Source organism: Pongo abelii, chromosome 10 (genome assembly GCF_028885655.2).
Source record: "Pongo abelii isolate AG06213 chromosome 10, NHGRI_mPonAbe1-v2.0_pri, whole genome shotgun sequence".
NCBI lineage: Eukaryota > Metazoa > Chordata > Mammalia > Primates > Hominidae > Pongo > Pongo abelii.
In genome coordinates, this window is record NC_071995.2 from 8567650 (window position 1) to 8586965 (window position 19316).

Sequence of the window (19316 nt, forward strand, 5' to 3'; positions counted from 1 at the left end):
AGACAACTTGTAAAAGGTTTCCAAATTCTTGGAAACAAGATTATCAGGGACCTGAGATGGGATAGGGGTAAACAAAAACAACAACTAAGGGAGGTAATGGAATTTCCGCCAGTGGGGAGGGGAGGGAGCTAAGTAGCTGGGACCGAAAACAGCCACCTGAAACTTGAGCTGGGACCTTTCTCAGGGGAAAGTCAGAGGGGAAATAAGACTTTATAAGGATGTGGAAAGAAAGCATCGAAAGCAGGTTAGAAATTTGTTTTACATAGTAAGAAGACTTTAAAAGTGTAGAGAACATAAGAACAATGAGAAATGGCAGCATACAGGAATTTGATCATGTAGAAGAGAAGTGAGTATAGCATGAAACTTCACCGAGCAAGACCGTGACTTGCAGGGCACAGAAAAGAAAAAGGGGACCACATTTGGAGGAGTATAAATACATTTGGAGTGTTGGGGAACTGATGGTAAAGTTATGGAGTGAAGGAAAGAATAGAGGATAGCAGAAGAGAGACATTTGAGCAATATATATACATATATATACATATATATACACACATATATATACATATATACATATATACATATATACATATATATATACATATATTTTTTTTGAGACAGTCTTGCACTGTCGCACAGGCTGGAGTACAGTGGCGTGATCTCGGCTCACTGCAACCTCCGCCTCCCAGGTTCAAGCAATTCTCCTGCCTCAGTCTCCCAAGTAGCTGGGATTACAGGCACCCGCCACCATGCCTGGTTAATTTTTGTATTTGTAGTAGAGACGGGGTTTCACCATGTTAGCCAGGCTGGTCTCGAGCTCCTGACCTCAAGTGATCCGCCCACCTCAGCCTCCAAAAGTGCTGGGATTACAGGTGTGAGCCACCACGCTCGGCCGATACACATTTTTTAAAGTGGAATCAAAGTTCATAAATTCAGGTCTTTTTTGTAAACATAGAAGAGAAAAAGAACCAGAACAAAAGACATTTTATTTTGAGAAATAAATTGGAAAAAAATATTTTCAAATGTTTAATTTGCAATATACGTAATACTGGAATTGAAATGCTGTCTGATGGAAATGTTGCAATGTGGAGTAGGAGGGTCAAGTTCGTGAAGATATTCTTAAAATGAATCTTGGAAACTCTGTGCCTATGAGGTTTCTCTAAAGTGGCAAAAATATGCATTTAATATATCTGTCTAAATGAGTACATTTAATTCTAGAGACTGTAAGGAGTGGAGATTATATGCTTTGGGGCTTTTTGTAGCATTTCTTCTTAATCAGTTGTACAGATCCCATTAAACTAAATTGTTTCTTAACAGCAAGAATCTGATCATTTAGTTTTCTCAGCAATATAAAAGGAATACAACCTCCATTGTCATATGTAACTTGTTGTCTCCTAGCTCCTATTTGAATTACATTGGCTTTTATAGAAAGTTACTGAGTTATTCAGACAGAAGGATTCATGATATATAATTTGTCATTTGTTATAATGGGATTTTGTTCTATTCCATTGTGGACTGCTATCCTCACCTAGGATAAAGCAGATATGGTTGCTGTGAATCAGACTGTATCTAAACTTCAAGAAATATGAATAATGCATTTAAATCCAGAGAATCATAGAATTAAAGGAAATCTTAGAACTAAGAATATATATAATATATATATATTTCTTAAGATGGACTTTTGCTTTTGTCACCCAGGCCGGAATGCAATGGCGCCATCTCGGCTCACTGCAACCTCCGCCTCCCAGGTTCAATTGATTCTCCTGCCTCAGCCTCCCGAGTTGCTGGGATTACAGGCACGTGCCACCACGCCCAGCTAATTTTTGTATTTTTAGTAGAGACAGGGTTTCACCATGTTGGCCAGGCTCGTCTCAAATTTCTGACCTCAAGTGATCCACCCGCCTCAGCTTCCCAAAGTGCTGGGATTACAGGCATGAGCCACTGCGCCCAGCAGTACTAAGATAAATTTAACCTTCTCATTTTAAAGATGAGGAAATTAAACCAGGACCTAATGAAGGAAAATGACTTATCCAAGGCTACGTGGTTACTGCTAGAGCCAGAATAAGAATGTGGGTTGTCTGAATATTGTGTTTCTTTCACTCTTTCATATTAACTATTAGGCAAACTTTCTGTCTGCCTATTAAAATTCAAGTCTGAATGCCCTTCTTAGGCCCCAATCAGGGTATTCCAAAAGCCGTGTGCACAATAATTCCACCGTGCGCTTGTTAAGTTGTGGAGATGAACGAAGCAGCAACTCAAGGAAATGTCAGCCAATAGTATGATTTCACATTAAGTTGTCTAATTTGCTTTGTGGTGGTGGGTTAACCCCAGTACTACCCATAAACAATCAGTAAATGGGACTTATTTTCCAACCTTACTTCCCGACTGGACAACTGCATGAAAAATTGGATAGGGAATTATGAGTCCAAGTTCTATAGCTGACATAGTCCTCATGCTTTAGCCCCAGCCTCTGAGCTTAGCAGAAGACATTTTGGGTCCTTATATATTGCTAGTAGGATTGTATAATTCTTGACTGTGTTGCAGAATCTTACAGGACTACAAAAGTTACCATGATGTGTCTTATAAGGAAGACTTGCCAGGCAAATTTTCGGGCAAGCCAGCAAAATAGTTAAAGTAAGAGTAAAGAGGAACATGTGAATGATGGGGATTTGGTCTAGGAAAATATTGTGAGGAAAATAAACGAAGTTCTATGGTTAGCCCAAATAGATAAAGATAGCCTCTTCAACCCTAAGATCTATATCAGACAGATTCAATAGTAAAGATTATTAGCCTAGAGTTTAGTCTCCCTTGAAATTGTACATAGAATGTTTGTATATAAGCCATATAGTCATCATCTATTCACTGTGTCTATCATATTGAGAAGCAGCAAAATTATGCAATAATATAGACTTTGTATTTTAAGTGCTAAAAAACAAGATAAATGTTATCAGTTTGGGTGAAAAATTAGAGAGTAGGGGTAAAAGCTGGACATTGCAAAAGGATTGGTTTAAGAAATACTGTCTAAGGGTTAGCTGTCAATGGTTGGAGAAGAAGGAGATCCTCCTTCCTCTCACCCATATATTTTTTCTTCTTTCCTCTTTTTCAATGATCACAGACCATTGGGTCTCTGCAAATCCACATTTTCACAGGGAGGAAGTCGGAAGTAATTGGAGCGACGGAGTCTCCTAGGGGGCAGACCAGCCATCTGACGGCAAAGTTCATCTAGAAGAGAAGCAGAACATCATGGGAAGAGAATGCAGGAAGATAACAAAGGCTCTTGTTTTAAGGGATAGAGAAGACTTTTCAGTGTGGTGTAGTGAAAAGGTTGGAGAGAAAAAGATCTGGGTTTTAACCAGCTCCGCCACTTACTTAGTTATTTGCCACTTCCTAGAAAGTTTCTTAAATTTTATAAACCTCACTATCCCTTTCTTTAAAATGAGAATTAAAATACCTACCTCAACAGTATATTTCTGAGTATTAAAATGAAATCATGTATGCAAAGTACCTAGCACAGGTGACCAGTAAATGTTAGTTTCCTTTATATATCCAGCTGCCAATTCTTCTAATCATGGATCTATTAAATAGAAAAATGAGGTCCAATCATTCAGTATACATTTACGTGCTTACTATGGGTAAACAGCTAACTTTAGTAAGTCCCTTGAGATACTTGAAAGTGCCTAGAGTCCCAAATACCCATCCTCAATCTCAAGGTGCTTCCCTTGCAGGTGGCTTGCACAAAGCCAATGGGGGCACATAGCAAGTTTCCTTCTGCGAAATTAACTACAGCTCTTACTCAGGAACTCAGCACAAAGCGGGCTGCTGAGTCAGAAATGGCTTTGTCTGTGGTGTTTTCACCAACCACAGCCATCATTCGGGGCTGGCCATGGGGAAGGTGAGAGTATCTTTGTTTCCACCATGTATGGTCTATAACTACACATTTTGGGCCCTCGTAATTGCCCCTATAACATCTTTCTACCTTCTTCTACCTGAAATGTCACAGTAAGAAATGTACATTGTTCCTGGAATTGGTGAACTATTTATAACATAGCTGATTTCTAAATGTCCCATCTATTTGTTATTTATAGGCCCTATCCAAACCTTACTGTCTCCATTAGTGCATGTGCATGTGTATGTTTTATTTTTAGTTATGAACATGGCTGCGGACTAGCAGAGTCTATTATCTGTAATGGCTGACTTGAAATTTTCCCTAGAACCCCAGTGAATGATCTTTAAAATAGCCAGAGTGTCAGAAAGCTCTCTAAATAGGAGACACTGTGGGGTTACAATCTAGTAGAACAGGGATCTAGGGGTACTTTTCTTAGGGTTATGTTTGTATATCAAGCATACTGCTTTATGTAGATTGTTTATTTGAGATAATTTCCAGCAGGAGCTGATGGAATCTAAAGGGGTAGCCTAAAGCCCTCCTCCAATACCAGACTTTGGATATAGTAATATCATGTCCCTATTTACCCTTCTCATAACTGCTTCTCTCCATTAAACATCCAGACATCATCTTACCTTTCATAGCTTCGTGTTCCTTACAGACAAGACGAGAGCAGATCTCCTTGTTGACGATGTACATACGTCGTAAACTGCAGACGTCCCAATGTCATAGGCAAGGAAGGAGATGGAAGAAAGCCTTGAGAGGAGAACTAACCTGGGTCTGGGATGCCTCTTCAACTCTCATATTCCCCACTTTCCCTATCTGCTCTTCCCCAACTGGATTTCCTTAAGTATTTCAGACTTTTGCCCCCCACTGGAAAATAGGGGACGGAATGGTATTAATTACTCTTCTATTTTTAAAATTTTATTTCAATAGTTTTTGGTGTACAGGTGGTTTTTGGTTGCATGGATAAGTTCTTTAGTGGTGATTTCTGAGATTTTGGTGCACCCGTCACCCAAGCAGTGTACACTGTACTCAATGTGTAGCCTTTATCCCTCATTCCTCTCCAACCCTTTCCCCTGAGTCCCCAAAGTCCATTATATCATTCTTATGATTTTGCCCCCTCATAGCTTAGCTCCCACTTATAAGCGAGAACATACAATATTTGGTTTTTCATTGTTTAGTTACTTCATTTAGAATAACGGCCTCCAGCTCTATCCAAGTTGTTGCAAAGGCTATTGTTTTAGTTATTCTTCTTAGTGACACTTTGCACACTCTACCTAGAGTCAGGCTTAATATTCCTCCACACTATTTTCTACTATTTTAGAGCTGGGCCATTTTCTTCAGTCTCCTTCTATCAGGTAATAAATTGAGCATGCCAGTGTTTCCCTCATGATCCTTCTTCCTCCAGCCCTCACCTTCATTTCCCTTCTAAGTTCTATTACTCTGCCTGTTCTTTGTACACCTCAGCCCAGACTCCAGGTTCTAGTTGGTACATTCAGAAATAGCTAGGAGGGTTGTGCTAAAAACTTTGGCCCCATCAAAGTTTGCAATTCCATAGTGGGTGCTCATTAAATAGTTACCAACACAAAAACACTACCATGGAAGATGCTTTTTGGGCATTCTGGGATCCCTTACCTGGTGAAGCATAACTGATGAATGCATTGTTTAACTGGCCGATGCACAGAGTAGAGCCTTGTGCAAGTAAATTTCTCATCCCAGCACTCTGAAGAAGCCCAATACAAAAAATAAGCAGGTCCGAATAGGAGCAGCATAAATGAAGGATTGAAGGAATTGGGAAGGATAGATAGAGTAGGAAAAAAATACAGAGTAATCTCTGCAGAGAATCATTATAAATTGGGATACATCCTTTCTGCCCACCAAAAACACAGCAAGAGGAAATTGACTAAATGAAGTTTTGGCGCTTCCCTATTTGGAAGTAGAAGTGGATAAAATAATCTCTGAGAGCACTTCTAGGAATAAAGTCTTTCTAGGATTATCCATTATAAAATATAAAATAGGCTGGGCGCGGTGGCTCACGCCTGTAATTCCAGCGCTTTGTGGGGACGAGGTGGGCACATCACCTGAAGTCAGGAATTCGAGACCAGCCTGGCCAACAAGGTAAAACCCCGTCTCTACTAAAAATACAAAAATCAGCCAGGAGTGGTGGCAGGTGCCTGTAATCTCAGCTACTTGGGAGGCTGAGGCGGAAGAATCACTTGAACCTGGAAGGCGGAGGTTGCAGTGAGCCAAGATCACGCCACTGCACTCCAGCCTGGGTGACAGAGTGAGACTCTATCTCAGAAAAATAAAATAAAATAAAATAGTAAAATAAAATAGAAATGCTGATAATCCTATTCTGAAAAAATAAGATTTCTTAGGCAGGTTTCTATTTCTCTGTTCCAGTAGTTTTCAACCCTAGCTATATATCAGAATTATCAGTACATTAGGAAACGCAATTTTAACCATGACCTCTGTGGTAATATGGAGTCCTTGAAGTTAAATTGATTTCACTTCCCAATCCACTAACCACCACATAACGTGCAAGGGTACTTTAGGGAGAGGGCTATTTGGGGACCATGCAACATTTGTTCCATTCTTTCCCCTTGACTTTTATGACAGGTGCTCATTTTTTTAAAAAAAAAGAGTAAGGGAGTGAAGAACACTAATACTCTTTGAGAAATAATTGGAAGTAAACTAGAAGATGTGCCAAATACCCTCCAAAGAACAAGGAGGTAAGGAATCCACAGGAAGAAAAAAGGCTTAAGAAGAAGACATGCAAGCAACAATCATACCTGCAGTGGTATTTTTTTCACTGAGGGAGGCTGAAAGGCAGAAATTTTATTCCATTATTACCAGTTCTAGAAGTTACTACTTCTGTAACTGCCACACTGCCTCACTTAGGACCTGCTTGGAGTGCCCATAAATAGGGAGCAAATGAATTAATAACTCTTAGCAACTTCTAAAACAAAACCCTTATTGAGCTGATTTGCTCCACAAAATTGAAGAGATTAGGAGGTAGGATGGGATTTTTTTCCTTTCTCCTTTCCTTTCTAAAGAGTTGAGAAATTCATTGTATTGTGATTATCTCTGTATTGTTGACAAGAAGCAAATTTAGTAGGAACACAAGGCAAAGAGTTACATGCCCAGAGGAGCTTCTTCCTAGAGCTAAGTAGAGAAAAGATTATTATCCTGTACAAGCTCTTCCTTATAAGGGAAAATTTATTTTCTGTAGGTCATCGTAAATTCTTTTGATAGAAGCTGTTGGGTAAAGAATAATAAGGGTCGGCTGAGCACAATGGCTCACACCTGTAATCCCAGCACTTTGGGAGGCCAAGGCAGGTAGATTATTTGAGGTCAGGAGTTTGAGACCAGCTTGGCCAACGTGGTGAAACCCCCTCTCTACTGAAAATACAAAATTTGGTTGGGTGTAGTGATGTGCGCCTGTAATCCCAGCTACTCAGGAGGCTGAGGCAGGAGAATCACTTGAACCTGGGAGGCAGAGGCTGCAGTGAGCCAAGATCGTACCATTGCACTCCAGCCTAGGTGACAGAGGGAGACTCCATCTCAAAAAAAAATAAAAATAAAAAAAGAATAATGAGGGACTTCCTAACCTAGGGGGAAATTTAACATGGGCCTTATTCACAGAATGAAGAACAAGTCAAGGAGTTAGATGAATAGACTAGTCAGGGGAGTTACTAGGGAAAATGTCACTGGAAGTGTTGCAAATAGAATACTAGGACCTGTGTTATGAGATCTCATCTATCCCATGGTTTCAAGGCAGGTCTATATGCTGATAATTCCCAAACCTGTATTTCCAACCTCATCTCTCTCCTAAACTCCAGACCTATAAATCCAACTGCCTTTTTATGGAAGAGTTCTTGAACATTTCAAAGATCTTTCACATTCAATGTATCTCCAACAGACTTAATTATCTTTCCCTTCACTAATTCTAGTTGTTACTCAGTGAATGAGACCACCATTCACCCAATAGCCACATCTAGAAAACCGGATGTCATGGCTGGGTGTGGTGGCTCATGCCTGTAATCCCAGCACTTTGGGAGGCCAGGGTAGTTGGATCACCTGAGGTCAGGAGCTCAAGACCAGCCTGGCCAACATGTTGAAACCCCATCTTCACTAAAAATACAAAAAAATTAGCCAGGCTTGGTGGTGGGCGCCTGTAATCCCAGCTACTTGGGAGGCTGAAGCAGAACTGCTTGAACCCAGGAGGCGGAGGTTTCAGTGAGCCAAGATCGCGCTATTGCACTCCAGCCTGGGCAACAAGACCAAGACTCCGTGTCAAAAAAAAAAAAAAAAAGAAAAAAGAAAAAGAAAACTGAATGTCTTCTCAATAATCCCCTCTGCCTTATAGCTCACATTTAATTCTCACTATCTCTATCTTGATTCAGGGCAGCATCTTTTATTGGGAACACTGCAACAGTGGCCCTGCTGGTTTTCCCGGTTCCAGGAGATTGATCGTGGTCAAATCAGTTTTCCACACTGCCCTGGGAGTACAGTAGGGGGTTTGGAGGTGGGGTGTGATCCTTCCAATGCACAAATCTAATTATAATCTTACCTTGCATAAACGTCTCTCTGGTTGGTTTTCGTGTCCACCCTACACATTTTGATTTATATTGTTTTCCTCACGTAAAAGCTCTTCTCTCTTCTATTAACTTAGTTCACTTCTACTTGTCTTTCAGGAAGCAGCTTAGTCAAATGTGCCCTCCAGAAAAAACCTTTTCTCACCCCCAGCACTGAACCTAGTCAAGAACTCTTTCTGTGTCTTCCATAGCTTCTCTTGCTTATCCTGATTATCGAATTTTGTGAAACTGAATAAAGTTATCTGTTTATTTGTCTATCTTGTATATTACACAAAAGATGTCTAGTAGAAGAAAATCAGTTTTGTTCACTTTTATATCCTTGGCACCTAGTAGCAAGTTTTCAATAATGTTTTGTTAAAAAATAATCTAGCCGCCTATAATCCCAGCACTTTGGGAGGCCGAGGCAGGTGGATCACCTGAGGTCAAGAGTTCAAGACCTGCCTGGCCAACATGGCGAAACCCCATCTCTACTAAAACTACAAAAAATTAGCCAGGCATGGTGGTAGGTGCCTATAATTCCAGTTACTGGAATTATAGGCTGAGAAAGGAAAATCTCTTGAACCCAGGAGGCGGAGGCTGCAGTGAGCCGAGATCATGCCATTGCACTGCAGCCTGGACGACAAGAGCAAGACTCTGTCTCAAAAAAAAAAAAAAAAAAAATCAGTCGAAGCATTACTTCTTCTACCCTTTATCCTCCAAAACGTGTTTATACTTTTATCTTGCCTTTACCCATCAAGTCTTGAAACTTCGAGAGAAAGATTAGCACAGTTCCTGTTTGTCAGGTGTTCAACAATGTCATTAATTTGAATTGAACTACTGGAAATATGTGCTCCATAAACTGTCATCCTATCTTTTTAGGATCCTTCAGCAGCTGCACACTATCCAGAATGGGCTCCGGGAAAAGCCTAGAATGGCCCTGATGACATGGGGGTCCCAGATCTGAACTCACCCAAGTCATCTGTGGAAGGTGCAATATCAGCCAAAACAGCCAAAACTGAAAAGGCACAAAACAGCAGGTATGAGGAGGGCTTCAAATTGCAAACACAAGGCAGAGTAAGAAAAGGGAGAATGGAGATACCGTGACAGGTGAAAGACTATGTTTGGCTTTGTGTTTTATGTATAAGGGAATAGAATTAATTGAAATAATTATAAATTTTTTGTAAGACTATTAGTCCTGGGTGGGGTGCAGTGGCTCGCACCTGTAATCTCAGAATTTTGGGAGGCTGAGGCAGTTGGATCACTTGAGGTCAGGAGTTCAAGACCAGCCTGGCCAATATAGTGAAACCCCATCTCTACTAAAAATACAGAAATTAGCGTGGTGGCTGGTGCCTGTAATCCTAGCTACTCAGGAGGCTGAGGCAGGAGAATCACTTGAATGCTGGAGGCAGAGGTTGCTGTGAGCTGAGGTTGTGCCACTGCACTCTAGCCTGGGCTACAGAGCTAGACTCTGTCTCAAAAAAAAAAAAAAAAAAAAAAATTATCACTGTTACTGAACAACACTCTCACAACCTCAGTATCCAAAGATAAAAGCAGGCCAGACGCGGTGGCTCATGCCTGTAATCGCAGCACTTTGGGAGGCTGAGGCCAGGAGTTCAAGACCAGCTCGGCCAACGTGGTGAAATCCCGTCTCTACTAAAAATACAAAAATTAGCCAGGCATGGTGGCGGGTGCCTATAATCTCAGCTACTCAGGAGGCCAAGGTAGGAGAACTACTTGAACCCTTGAACCCAGGAAGTGGGGGTTGCCATGAGCCGAAATTGTGCCACTGCAGTCCAGCCTGGGCAATAGAGTGAGACTCCCTCTCAAAAAACAAACAACAATAACAAAAAACAAAAGCAAATATAAAAGCACAGAATGAATTCAAGAGCTGGAATAAATATTGTGAATATTAACAAGAACCATGCCATTTTTTTTTAACTGCGGTAAAACTTACCTGTTTCATCTGTAGCGGGATCATTCACCAGATCTGCAAAGACACATAACAAGAAATGAAAAAATGCAGTCAGGAAAAGTAGCTAAGGAAAGCAGGATAAAGGGACGATGATCTCAAAGGAGGCAAGAAAGGCTGAAGTGAAAGCATGTGGACTCGGGCAGATGAGGGACTATCACAGAAAGAAATGGAAGAGAGAATAAGACTGAGCATGCGTACAGAGATGCTGGCATCTAAGGTGACAACAGAGCTCTGCATGAGCTCAGAGCACCCACCAACCCTTCTGAAGTCTTTATTTTTCTTTATATAGACATGACCCTTAATCTATCTATCCCCAATAAAACAGCAAATAAACAAACAAACAAAAAAAAGTGTAGCTTACTAGGATCTTCTGTGAATGTTTCTGGAGTCGCTTGAGTCACATAGTCTGAAAAGAAAATTAGAAAACAATTTCTGAGATTCTCTGTCTGCCTGCCACCCTTGCACTTCCAGTAAGTTAAATTGCGAAGCATAGTGCCCAGCGGAGTTGAGTATCCCACAAATGTTTTTCTTTGACTGCTTACAATAATGACAAACGATTGATGACTTCTTTGCAGTACTTACTTAAAATGAAATCGGGTATATCAAAGGCATTGTGATTTTGACATTCATAATTCTTTTTTTTTTTTTTTGAGACGGAGTCTCGCTCTGTCGCCCAGGCCGGAGTGCTGTGGCGCGATCTCGGCTCACTGCAAGCTCCGCCTCCCGGGTTCACACCATTCTCCTGCCTCAGCCTCCCGAGTAGCTGGGACTACAGGCTCCCGCCACCACGTCCGGCTAATTTTTTGTATTTTTAGTAGAGACAGGGTTTCACCGTGTTAGCCGGGATGGTCTTTGATCTCCTGACTTCGTGATCCGCCCGCCTCGGCCTCCCAAAGTGCTGGGATTACAGGCGTGAGTCACCACGCCCGGCCCATAATTCTGATACAATTGGGTATGAATTTGCTGATATGCTTATGAGTGTTCATAAAAGGTAGTATTGATTTTTTTTTTTAAGAGTCTTGCTCTGTCACCCGGGCTGAAGTGAGTGGCCAGTCTCGGCTCACTGCAACCTCCGCCTCCCGGGTTCAAGCGATTTTCGTACCTTAGCTTCCCAAGTAGCTGGGATTACAGGCGCATACCACCATGCCTGGCTAATATGTTTATATATATATATATATTTTTTGTTTTTGTTTTTGTTTTTGTTTTTGTTTGTTTTAGACAGAGTCTCGCTCTGTCGCCCAGGCTGGAATACAGCGGTGCATGATCTCGGCTCACTGCAACCTCCGCCTCCCGGGTTCAAGCAATTCTCTGCCTCAGCCTCCAGAGTAGCTGGGATTACAGGCGCCCGCCACCACGCTCAGCTAATTTTTGTATTTTTAGTAGAGGTGGGGTTTCACAATGTTGGCCAGGCTGGTCTTGAACTCCTGACCTCAGGTGATCTGCCCGCCTGGGCCTCCCAGAGTGCTAGGATTACAGGTGTGAGCCACTGCACCTGGCCTGTTTGCTAAATATTTAAATGTTATTTGCTAAGAGAGTAAATTTCAGGTGCTTTTATTGTACACTTACAAAAAAGGAAACTAATGAGGATATGGATATGTTAATTTGCTTGACTGTAGTAACCATTTCACTTTATACACATCTATCAAAATGTCATGTTGGATACTGCAAACACATACAATATAATTTATATGTAAATTTAAAAATAAAAGTAAATGTTAATGCTGTTTTGTTATTTTGCTTTTTAAAGTAGAGACCGTTGGTTTTAGGAAGTGCTATTATTTACAGTTTCCTGTAAATACAAAATTAGCCGGGCGTGATGGTGCATGCCTGTAATCCCAGCTACTCTGGAGGCTGAGGCAGGAGAATCGCTTGAACCCAGGAGGCAGAGGTGGCAGTGAGCTGAGATCACGCCATTGCACTCCAGCCTGGGTGGTAAGAGAGAAACCCTATCTCAAAAAATAAGAATAAAATAATAGTAATAACAATAAAATAAATATTAAGCAAACATTCCATCAGCAATTACCCTTCAATGTAAATAGCTTATAGTCATAATCCATTCCACCCACTAGGGGTCAGCAAATTCACATGTTTGCTTTGACTTTTTTTTTTTTTTTTTGAGACGGAGTCTCGCCCTATCACCCAGGCTGGAGTGCAGTGGTGGCATGATCTCGGCTCACTGCAACCTCCGCCTCCCAGGTTCCAGTGATTCTCCTGCCTCAGCCTCCTGAGTAGCTGGGACTACAGGCGTGTGCCACCATGCCTGACTAGTTTTTGTATTTTTAGTAGAGACAGGGTTTCACCATGTTGGCCAGGCTAGTCTTGAGCTCCTGACCTCAGGTGATCCAACCACCTTGGCCTCCCAAAGTGCTGGGATTACAGGCATGAGCCACCATGCCCGGCCTGACTTCTTTTTTTAACTTCAGATTCTATTAATAAATGTCAGATGTAAATCTGATGGGAACAAATATTTTTATAAAGCGTATCAGAGTTATGGATAATTATAAAAAAAGGTGAAATACAAATAAAGCATTTCATAGGAATTTCCCTTGCTTACCTTATCCTTTTTTCTAAATTCCAGATAGAAATACATCAGGTTTGGCTGGGCTTCATGGTTCATGCCTGTAATCCCAGCGTTTTGGGAGGCCAAGGCATGCATATCACTTGAGGTCAGGAGTTTGAGACCAGTCTGGCCAACATGGTGAAACCCCATCTCTACTAAAAATACAAAAATTAGCTGGGCATGGGTGGTGCATGCCTGTAGTCCCAATTACTCAGGAGGCTGAGGCAGGAGAATGAATTGAACTCAGGAGGCGGAGGTTGCAGTGAACTGAGATCTTGCCACTGCACTCCAGCCTGGGACAGAGCGAGACTCTGCCAAAAAAAAAAAAAAAATTCATCAGGCTTGACAAAAAAGCCTCTTAACCTTTCACACTCATTATGGGCTTTCTTCTTTCAGAACACTTTTTTTTTTTAAGTAGGATGTCATTGATTGGAAGAACAATCTTTAATAAAAGGAATCCAAGTCTGTTCCAGTCCCACAGGATATTTGAAAAACCACTAACCTGAATCATTCCAGAGACTGCAGGAGAGGAGTGGAGCCTCTCCCGGGTGTAGCCCAATCCTTCCTGGTTCCCTTTCTCCAGAGGCCTAGCTACATTCCAGTGCAGCCACTCACAGAAACAGGAGCAAAGCAATGGGAGAACAGAGGGCTTGGGAATGTATCCTAGCTGTCTCTGGGATTTCAGGGCAGAGTACTGCTTTTCTGCATATACCTCAGTTTAACCAACTGTTCCAAGAGCTATCACCATATAAATGCTTTATCTAGTATTCATGAAGTTCTCTCTGAAAAAAAAAATTAACATATTTTCTTTTCCTTTTCTTTTTTTGAGAGACTCTCACTCTGTTGCCCAGGCTACAGTACGGTGGTGCCGTCATAGCTCCTTTGCAGCCTCGAACTCCTGGGCTCAAGCAATCCTTTCACCTCAGTCTTCTGAGTAGCTAGGACAACCAGCAAACCACCACACCTGGCTGTTTTTTTTTGTTTGTTTGTTTTGTTTTTAAGAGATAGGGTCTCAGGCTGGAAGCAGTGGCTCACACCTGTAATCCCAGCACTTTGGGAGGCCAAGGCCTGCAGATCACCTGAGGTCAGGAGTTTGCGACCAGCCTGACTAACATGGTGAAACCCTGTCTCTACTAAATACAAAAAATTAGCCAGTTGTGGTGGCGCATGCCTATAATCCAAGCTACTTAGGAGGCTGAGACAGGAGAATCACTTGTACCTGGGAGACAGAGGTTGCAGTGAGCTGAGATCGCACAATCGTACTACAGCCTGGGTAACAAGAGCGAAACTCTGTCTCAAAAAAAAAAAAAGCGTCTCACTATGTTGCCCAGGCTGATCTCAAACTCATGGCCTCAAGTGATCCTCCCACCTCAACCTCCCAAAGTGCTTGGTATTACAAGCATGAGCCACCACACCAGGCAAGACAATTCATCATACCTTATGCTATGTCTGTGAGAAAAGCATCTAAAGTCTTAACACAGGACTAGTTCCTAATCAGCCCAGAAAAATGAATTCCGATTTTCAGTTTTGCTGGTACTAAAATCTTGGGAGGCCTTTCCCCTAGTCTGAAGTCTAGTCACATTCCTGCCCTTTTTTCCTAGATTCAGATTTAGATTCAGAAACTTGGGGATTCAGATATTTTTAGCAACAACAGAAAAAAATTTTTGTATTTTTATCTTCTGTACCAGGACCCACTGCAAGAAAAATATATTATACTGTACCCTGGTATATACATATGGAAAACTAAGAGAAGTTTTATTAAAGTTGTATGAAATAATACTTTACTCTTGCAAACACATGCAATGCATCCTGGTATATTTGTTTTGGTCTATCTTAATTCATTTTAAAAACTAATACCAGTTGTGACCCACTAAATTGATTTCATCATCCCATTAATAGGTTGCCTACTGGAGCGCTCTGTCCTCTAACTCTCCTGGGATGGGAGAATTAAAGAGATAAATTATAATTATGTTGAATGCCTTGAGGCAAAATGGAGTTTTCTTCATGAAGTTGAAGGAAGTGGTCCTCTAGGAGTCACAACTTTTGGGATTTTTGTTATAGAGAGTGGTGTGAGCAAAAAATACCTAAAAAGCAGAAAAACCAAAAAATACCTTTTGGGTTTTGCCCAGTTGTGCCACAATTTCACCTAGGACTGACATGACTTCTTTTTTTCTAATTTTTTTTTTTTAGTCAGTTCCACTCTGTTGCCCAGGCTGGAGTGCAATGGCATGATCATGGCTCACTGCAACCTCAGCCTCCTGGGTTCAAGCAATTCTCATGCCTCAGCCTCCTGAGTAGCTAGAACCACAGGCATGCGCCACCATGGCAGGCTAATTTTTTTTTTTCTAGAGATGAGGTCTCCCTATGTTGCCCAGTTTGGTCTCAAACTCCTGGGCTCAAGCGATCCTCCTGCCTCAGCCTCCCAAAGTGCTGAGATTGTGGGTATAAGATGACTTCTTATCCTGTCTTTCATTTTCCCACTGTTACATGAATTAAGGAATGCTTTTTGTAAGGACTAGTAAGCATTTTCTGAGTAAGATAGGAGATGTGTAAAGAAAAATGAAAGCAGAAATGGGCATAGTAGAGGATGTCTTGGGAAGGTGTTTCAGTAGTTTAAAAACACACACACAAGAAGCTTTTATGAATGGGATAATAGGATTGTGGAAACTGGTGAAGTTGATCCTATTTCTCACACTTTGGCAATGCATCTCTCTGTTGTAGGAAATATTCTGTTTTTTTCTTTTTTTTTTTTTTTTGGCAGCGATAGATAAGCAGGAAGGATTTTTTAACTCTGTTCATCTAGATTTTCCTGATAAGAACCCCAACAGAGCCCCTATCCAAGGGTTCACCTACCTTCTCGTTGACTATTGACCCCCAGGGGTATCCAGTCTATAGCAAAGAAAGAGAAAAGAGATGTGAGTGACTGCAGCTCTATACCTCATAACCCTTTTATGAGACAAATCAGAAAGTCATGGAGAAATGGTTATACTTTATCTTTGTGACTTATTCCTATATAGCTCAATATAAAATTACTGAGACCATTAGTGCTATGAACAAAACCAATAGGAATAGAAAGACTTCAGAAAGACAAGTTCCTTTACTGCTGTGCATTTGTTTGGTAAAAAAAAAAAAAAAAAAAAAAAAAGACAAGTTCCTGAGAACAAAGCCCTGCTGCCCTCTTACCCTCATTCCTGGCCAGGAATGAAGTCCAGCTCCACTGAGAGGCCTGGCAGCGCTTCTAGTGTTTCCTGCCCTTCTAGCCCCACGGCTTCCCCGCTAGCTACGCTAGTGAACAAGACAGAAGAATTATTTTTCTCAATCTGTATCGGAAGAAGGAGAAAAAAAACTAGAATAGGACATCTTTACAGCCTAAAGTTCACTTTCTGTGGCCAGTCTTCTAGCCAGATTCTAGGAAATCTGTGAAGATCACTTTTCTCTTGTGTGGCAGTATGGCATATATTTTTTGTGTGCATGTGAATATACCTGCATGTATGATGGTAATAGTGTATGTATTCCCACTGTTCTTCAAGATTTACATTTGGTCCAGTTTCTTTTTTTTTTTTTTCTTTCTTAATGGAGATGAGGTTAACTCGTCTCACTATGTTGCCCAGGTTGCTTTCAGTGATCCTCCCCACTCAGTCTCCCAAAGTGCTAGGAGTATAGGTGTGAGCCCACCATGCCAAGCCCAGGTCCAGTTTCTTTCTAGGTAGTCCCTCCTCTATGTTTGTGTATGCATTTGTACATCAGCTTCTTTTTTGCTTTGCAATGTGTTTACTCATATGTGATCCTCTTTGGGTGGTTAATATGCATTTGTGCGTATCTTAGTTTCACCTTAGTTTCATAATTCTCGGGAGGCCTTTCCCCTAGTCTGAAGTCTAGTCACATTCCTCACCTTTTTTCCTTAACACAAAATCTGTTCTTTTCTTCAAATAGGAATTCCAGAGCTCAATACCAAGCATCTCTACTGCTATTCCTCTTCAACCTCATTCCATCCCATCTCCTGCCACACACATGCATAGCTGAGGAGCTGAGGGTTTAGGGAGCAAAGAATAAAGGACTCACCAGAGGTGATGATGAATGCAGCAAGAAACAGCAGCACCTTGGGTCCCAAGAGCGACATATCTATAGGGGTGGTGGGCAAAGCAGAGAATGTGATGCTCAGGGGCACATCAGCATTTCAGTGCCAGGGAAAGATGCCTCTGAGGTCCTCATCTCTTTGTCTTCCCAGAACTTTCTTCATTTTCCCCATGACTCAAACCCTTTCTCCCTTTTCTTACCTTTCACCCAACATTCATTTCTCCCTCAAATCTATTCTTTGGTCACTTACCATTATTCTTGCTTTTATTATTCTCTTCTACCAAGTCAGAGGAAATTTTACATTCTACATGGTCCGTACTTGGCCCTACCCTTTGGCCTCTTTCACCCCTGATGTGGAATCTTCCTTTCTCATATGCGTGTCTTTTTCATATCATCTGCTCATCTTGGCGTCTCCTTCATCGGAATTCCACAGTTATTTGGGAGGTCTGCTTTCAAGTCTAAGTTCAGTGACATTCCCCATTGCCCCTCTCCAGCCCTTTCACACACACACAGACATACACACATTCCCTCTGTCTGTTTAGGGTTTTAGGTAATCAAATAACTCACTGTCTATAGTGTTCTGCTCTTTCCACCGAGTCCTTTGGCTGCTGAATGTGTCTCTCTCTTCTTATGCTGTTCCTACTTTGGCTGGCGAATAAGATGAACAGAGCCACTCCCTGGAAAGAACTTCAGATTTGGCCTCTGAAACAATGAGATGAGGGAGAGCAAGAAAGCCAGGCTAGGCGTAGAATGTGTGTTACAATGAGGCTGGAATGAGAAGGGAGATGGGAATTTGCAGTTGCTCACACCCTCATTCCAAATGTTATGACTACACTGGTGAGAGCTCTTGCTGCTCCCTGGAAGTGTTGGCCCCAGCTCATGTATTGCCTTTCTTCCATCAGCCTATTTTCCCTCCTCTCACGATCTGGTCCCAGCTCCCCTTTTTGCCTTGGGTTCCTTCTTACCGAAAAGTTCCATCTCCTCCTTGGTGTGTTTAATGCACATTATAGATGCTGTTTCTCTCTCTCTAGCTATCTTCTTCTTTTTTTTTTTTTTTTTTAGACAGAGTTTTGCTCCTGTCACCCAGGCTGGAGTGCAATGATGCAATCTTGGCTCACTGCAACCTCCGCCTCCTGAGTTCAAGCGATTCTCCTGCCTCAGCCTCCCTGTCTTCCATATTTGAATCATTCCTTCATCCCTCTTTCTCACTTTCTTTTTCAATATTCGTCTCTTCAGCACTAACAAATTCCTTTTTATTCCTGTATTTCTTTTTCATCTCTGCCTCTTTCTTGACCTACACATTTAGACTTTTCTTGTTTTCTTTCCCCTTGGAATATCCTATGTATTCTCACACCAAGCAAAGACAGATGCCTTATGAGTTTTGTCCAAGAGGAAGGCTGGCTACCTTAGGGTTATAAAAAGTTGAGGAAATTTTCAGAACTCTCCAAATCATTTTCAAATGTAGAGAAGCTCTGTGAAAGGAGTGCCAGCCTTACTTTGTCTTTCGGCTTTCTTTGAGCTTAACTAAGAATCTGGGTTTCTGGGCTCTTAAGGATCAAATACAATCAGATTCCCAAAGAAAATTGAAAGGCAAGGTTATTATGCTTGCCTTATTTTCTACCAATATTTTTCCTTAGATCATATAATGTGTAGATAACATTTTCTCTGATCCAGGAATTTTTTTTTTAAGATAGGGTCTTGCTCTGTCACCCAGGCTGGAGTACAGTGGCATGATCACAGTTCACTGCAGGCTTGACCTGGGCTCAAGTGATCTTCCTGCCTCAGCCTCCTAAGTCGCTGGGACTACAGGTGCATGCCACTATGCCAGGCGAATTTGTATTTATTTTTTTGTAGAGATAGGATTTTGCTATGTTGCTCAGGCTTGATTCAGGAATTTTAAAGGCTTTGTATTTGTTCTTATTCACAGAGACTCTAGTGGTTCAACCACTAAAATATTCCCGCTTTGGATTCAAGAGCAAACTTGAATTACAGAAACTCAAGTCTGAGGAATGGTGGACCTTGTATGCCGTAGAAATATGTAAGTTTCAGGTTACCTGTTAGCTCCCCTTTAGTCTACATTATATATCTCCCTGATGAAATAAATTAGAGAAGAGTACAGGTAGACAGAGAGCAGATAGTATTAATAAATTACAGACTAGAAGAAAATAAAAGGGGATATGATGGAAGGAAAGAAAGAAGGAAAGAAGGAAGGAAGGAAGGAAGGAGTCTAGTTGAGAGGAAGAAAGA

General features: G+C 41.5%; 1 protein-coding gene across 1 annotated transcript; it reads right to left on the reverse strand.

Moving 5' to 3' along the window:
• Positions 1–963: 963 nt before the first annotated feature.
• MFAP5 (microfibril associated protein 5) lies at positions 964–17903 on the reverse strand. The gene is made up of 10 exons (XM_024257431.3): positions 17637–17903; positions 17055–17114; positions 15846–15881; positions 10794–10838; positions 10415–10447; positions 9431–9475; positions 6676–6705; positions 5519–5606; positions 4516–4589; positions 964–3219 (listed from the first exon to the last, which is right to left on the reverse strand). The coding sequence occupies exons 2-10, from the start codon at positions 17110–17112 to the stop codon at positions 3107–3109; spliced, it is 522 nt and encodes a 173-aa protein (XP_024113199.1). The 5' UTR covers positions 17113–17114; positions 17637–17903; the 3' UTR covers positions 964–3106.
• Between the last annotated feature and the right edge of the window lie 1413 nt (positions 17904–19316).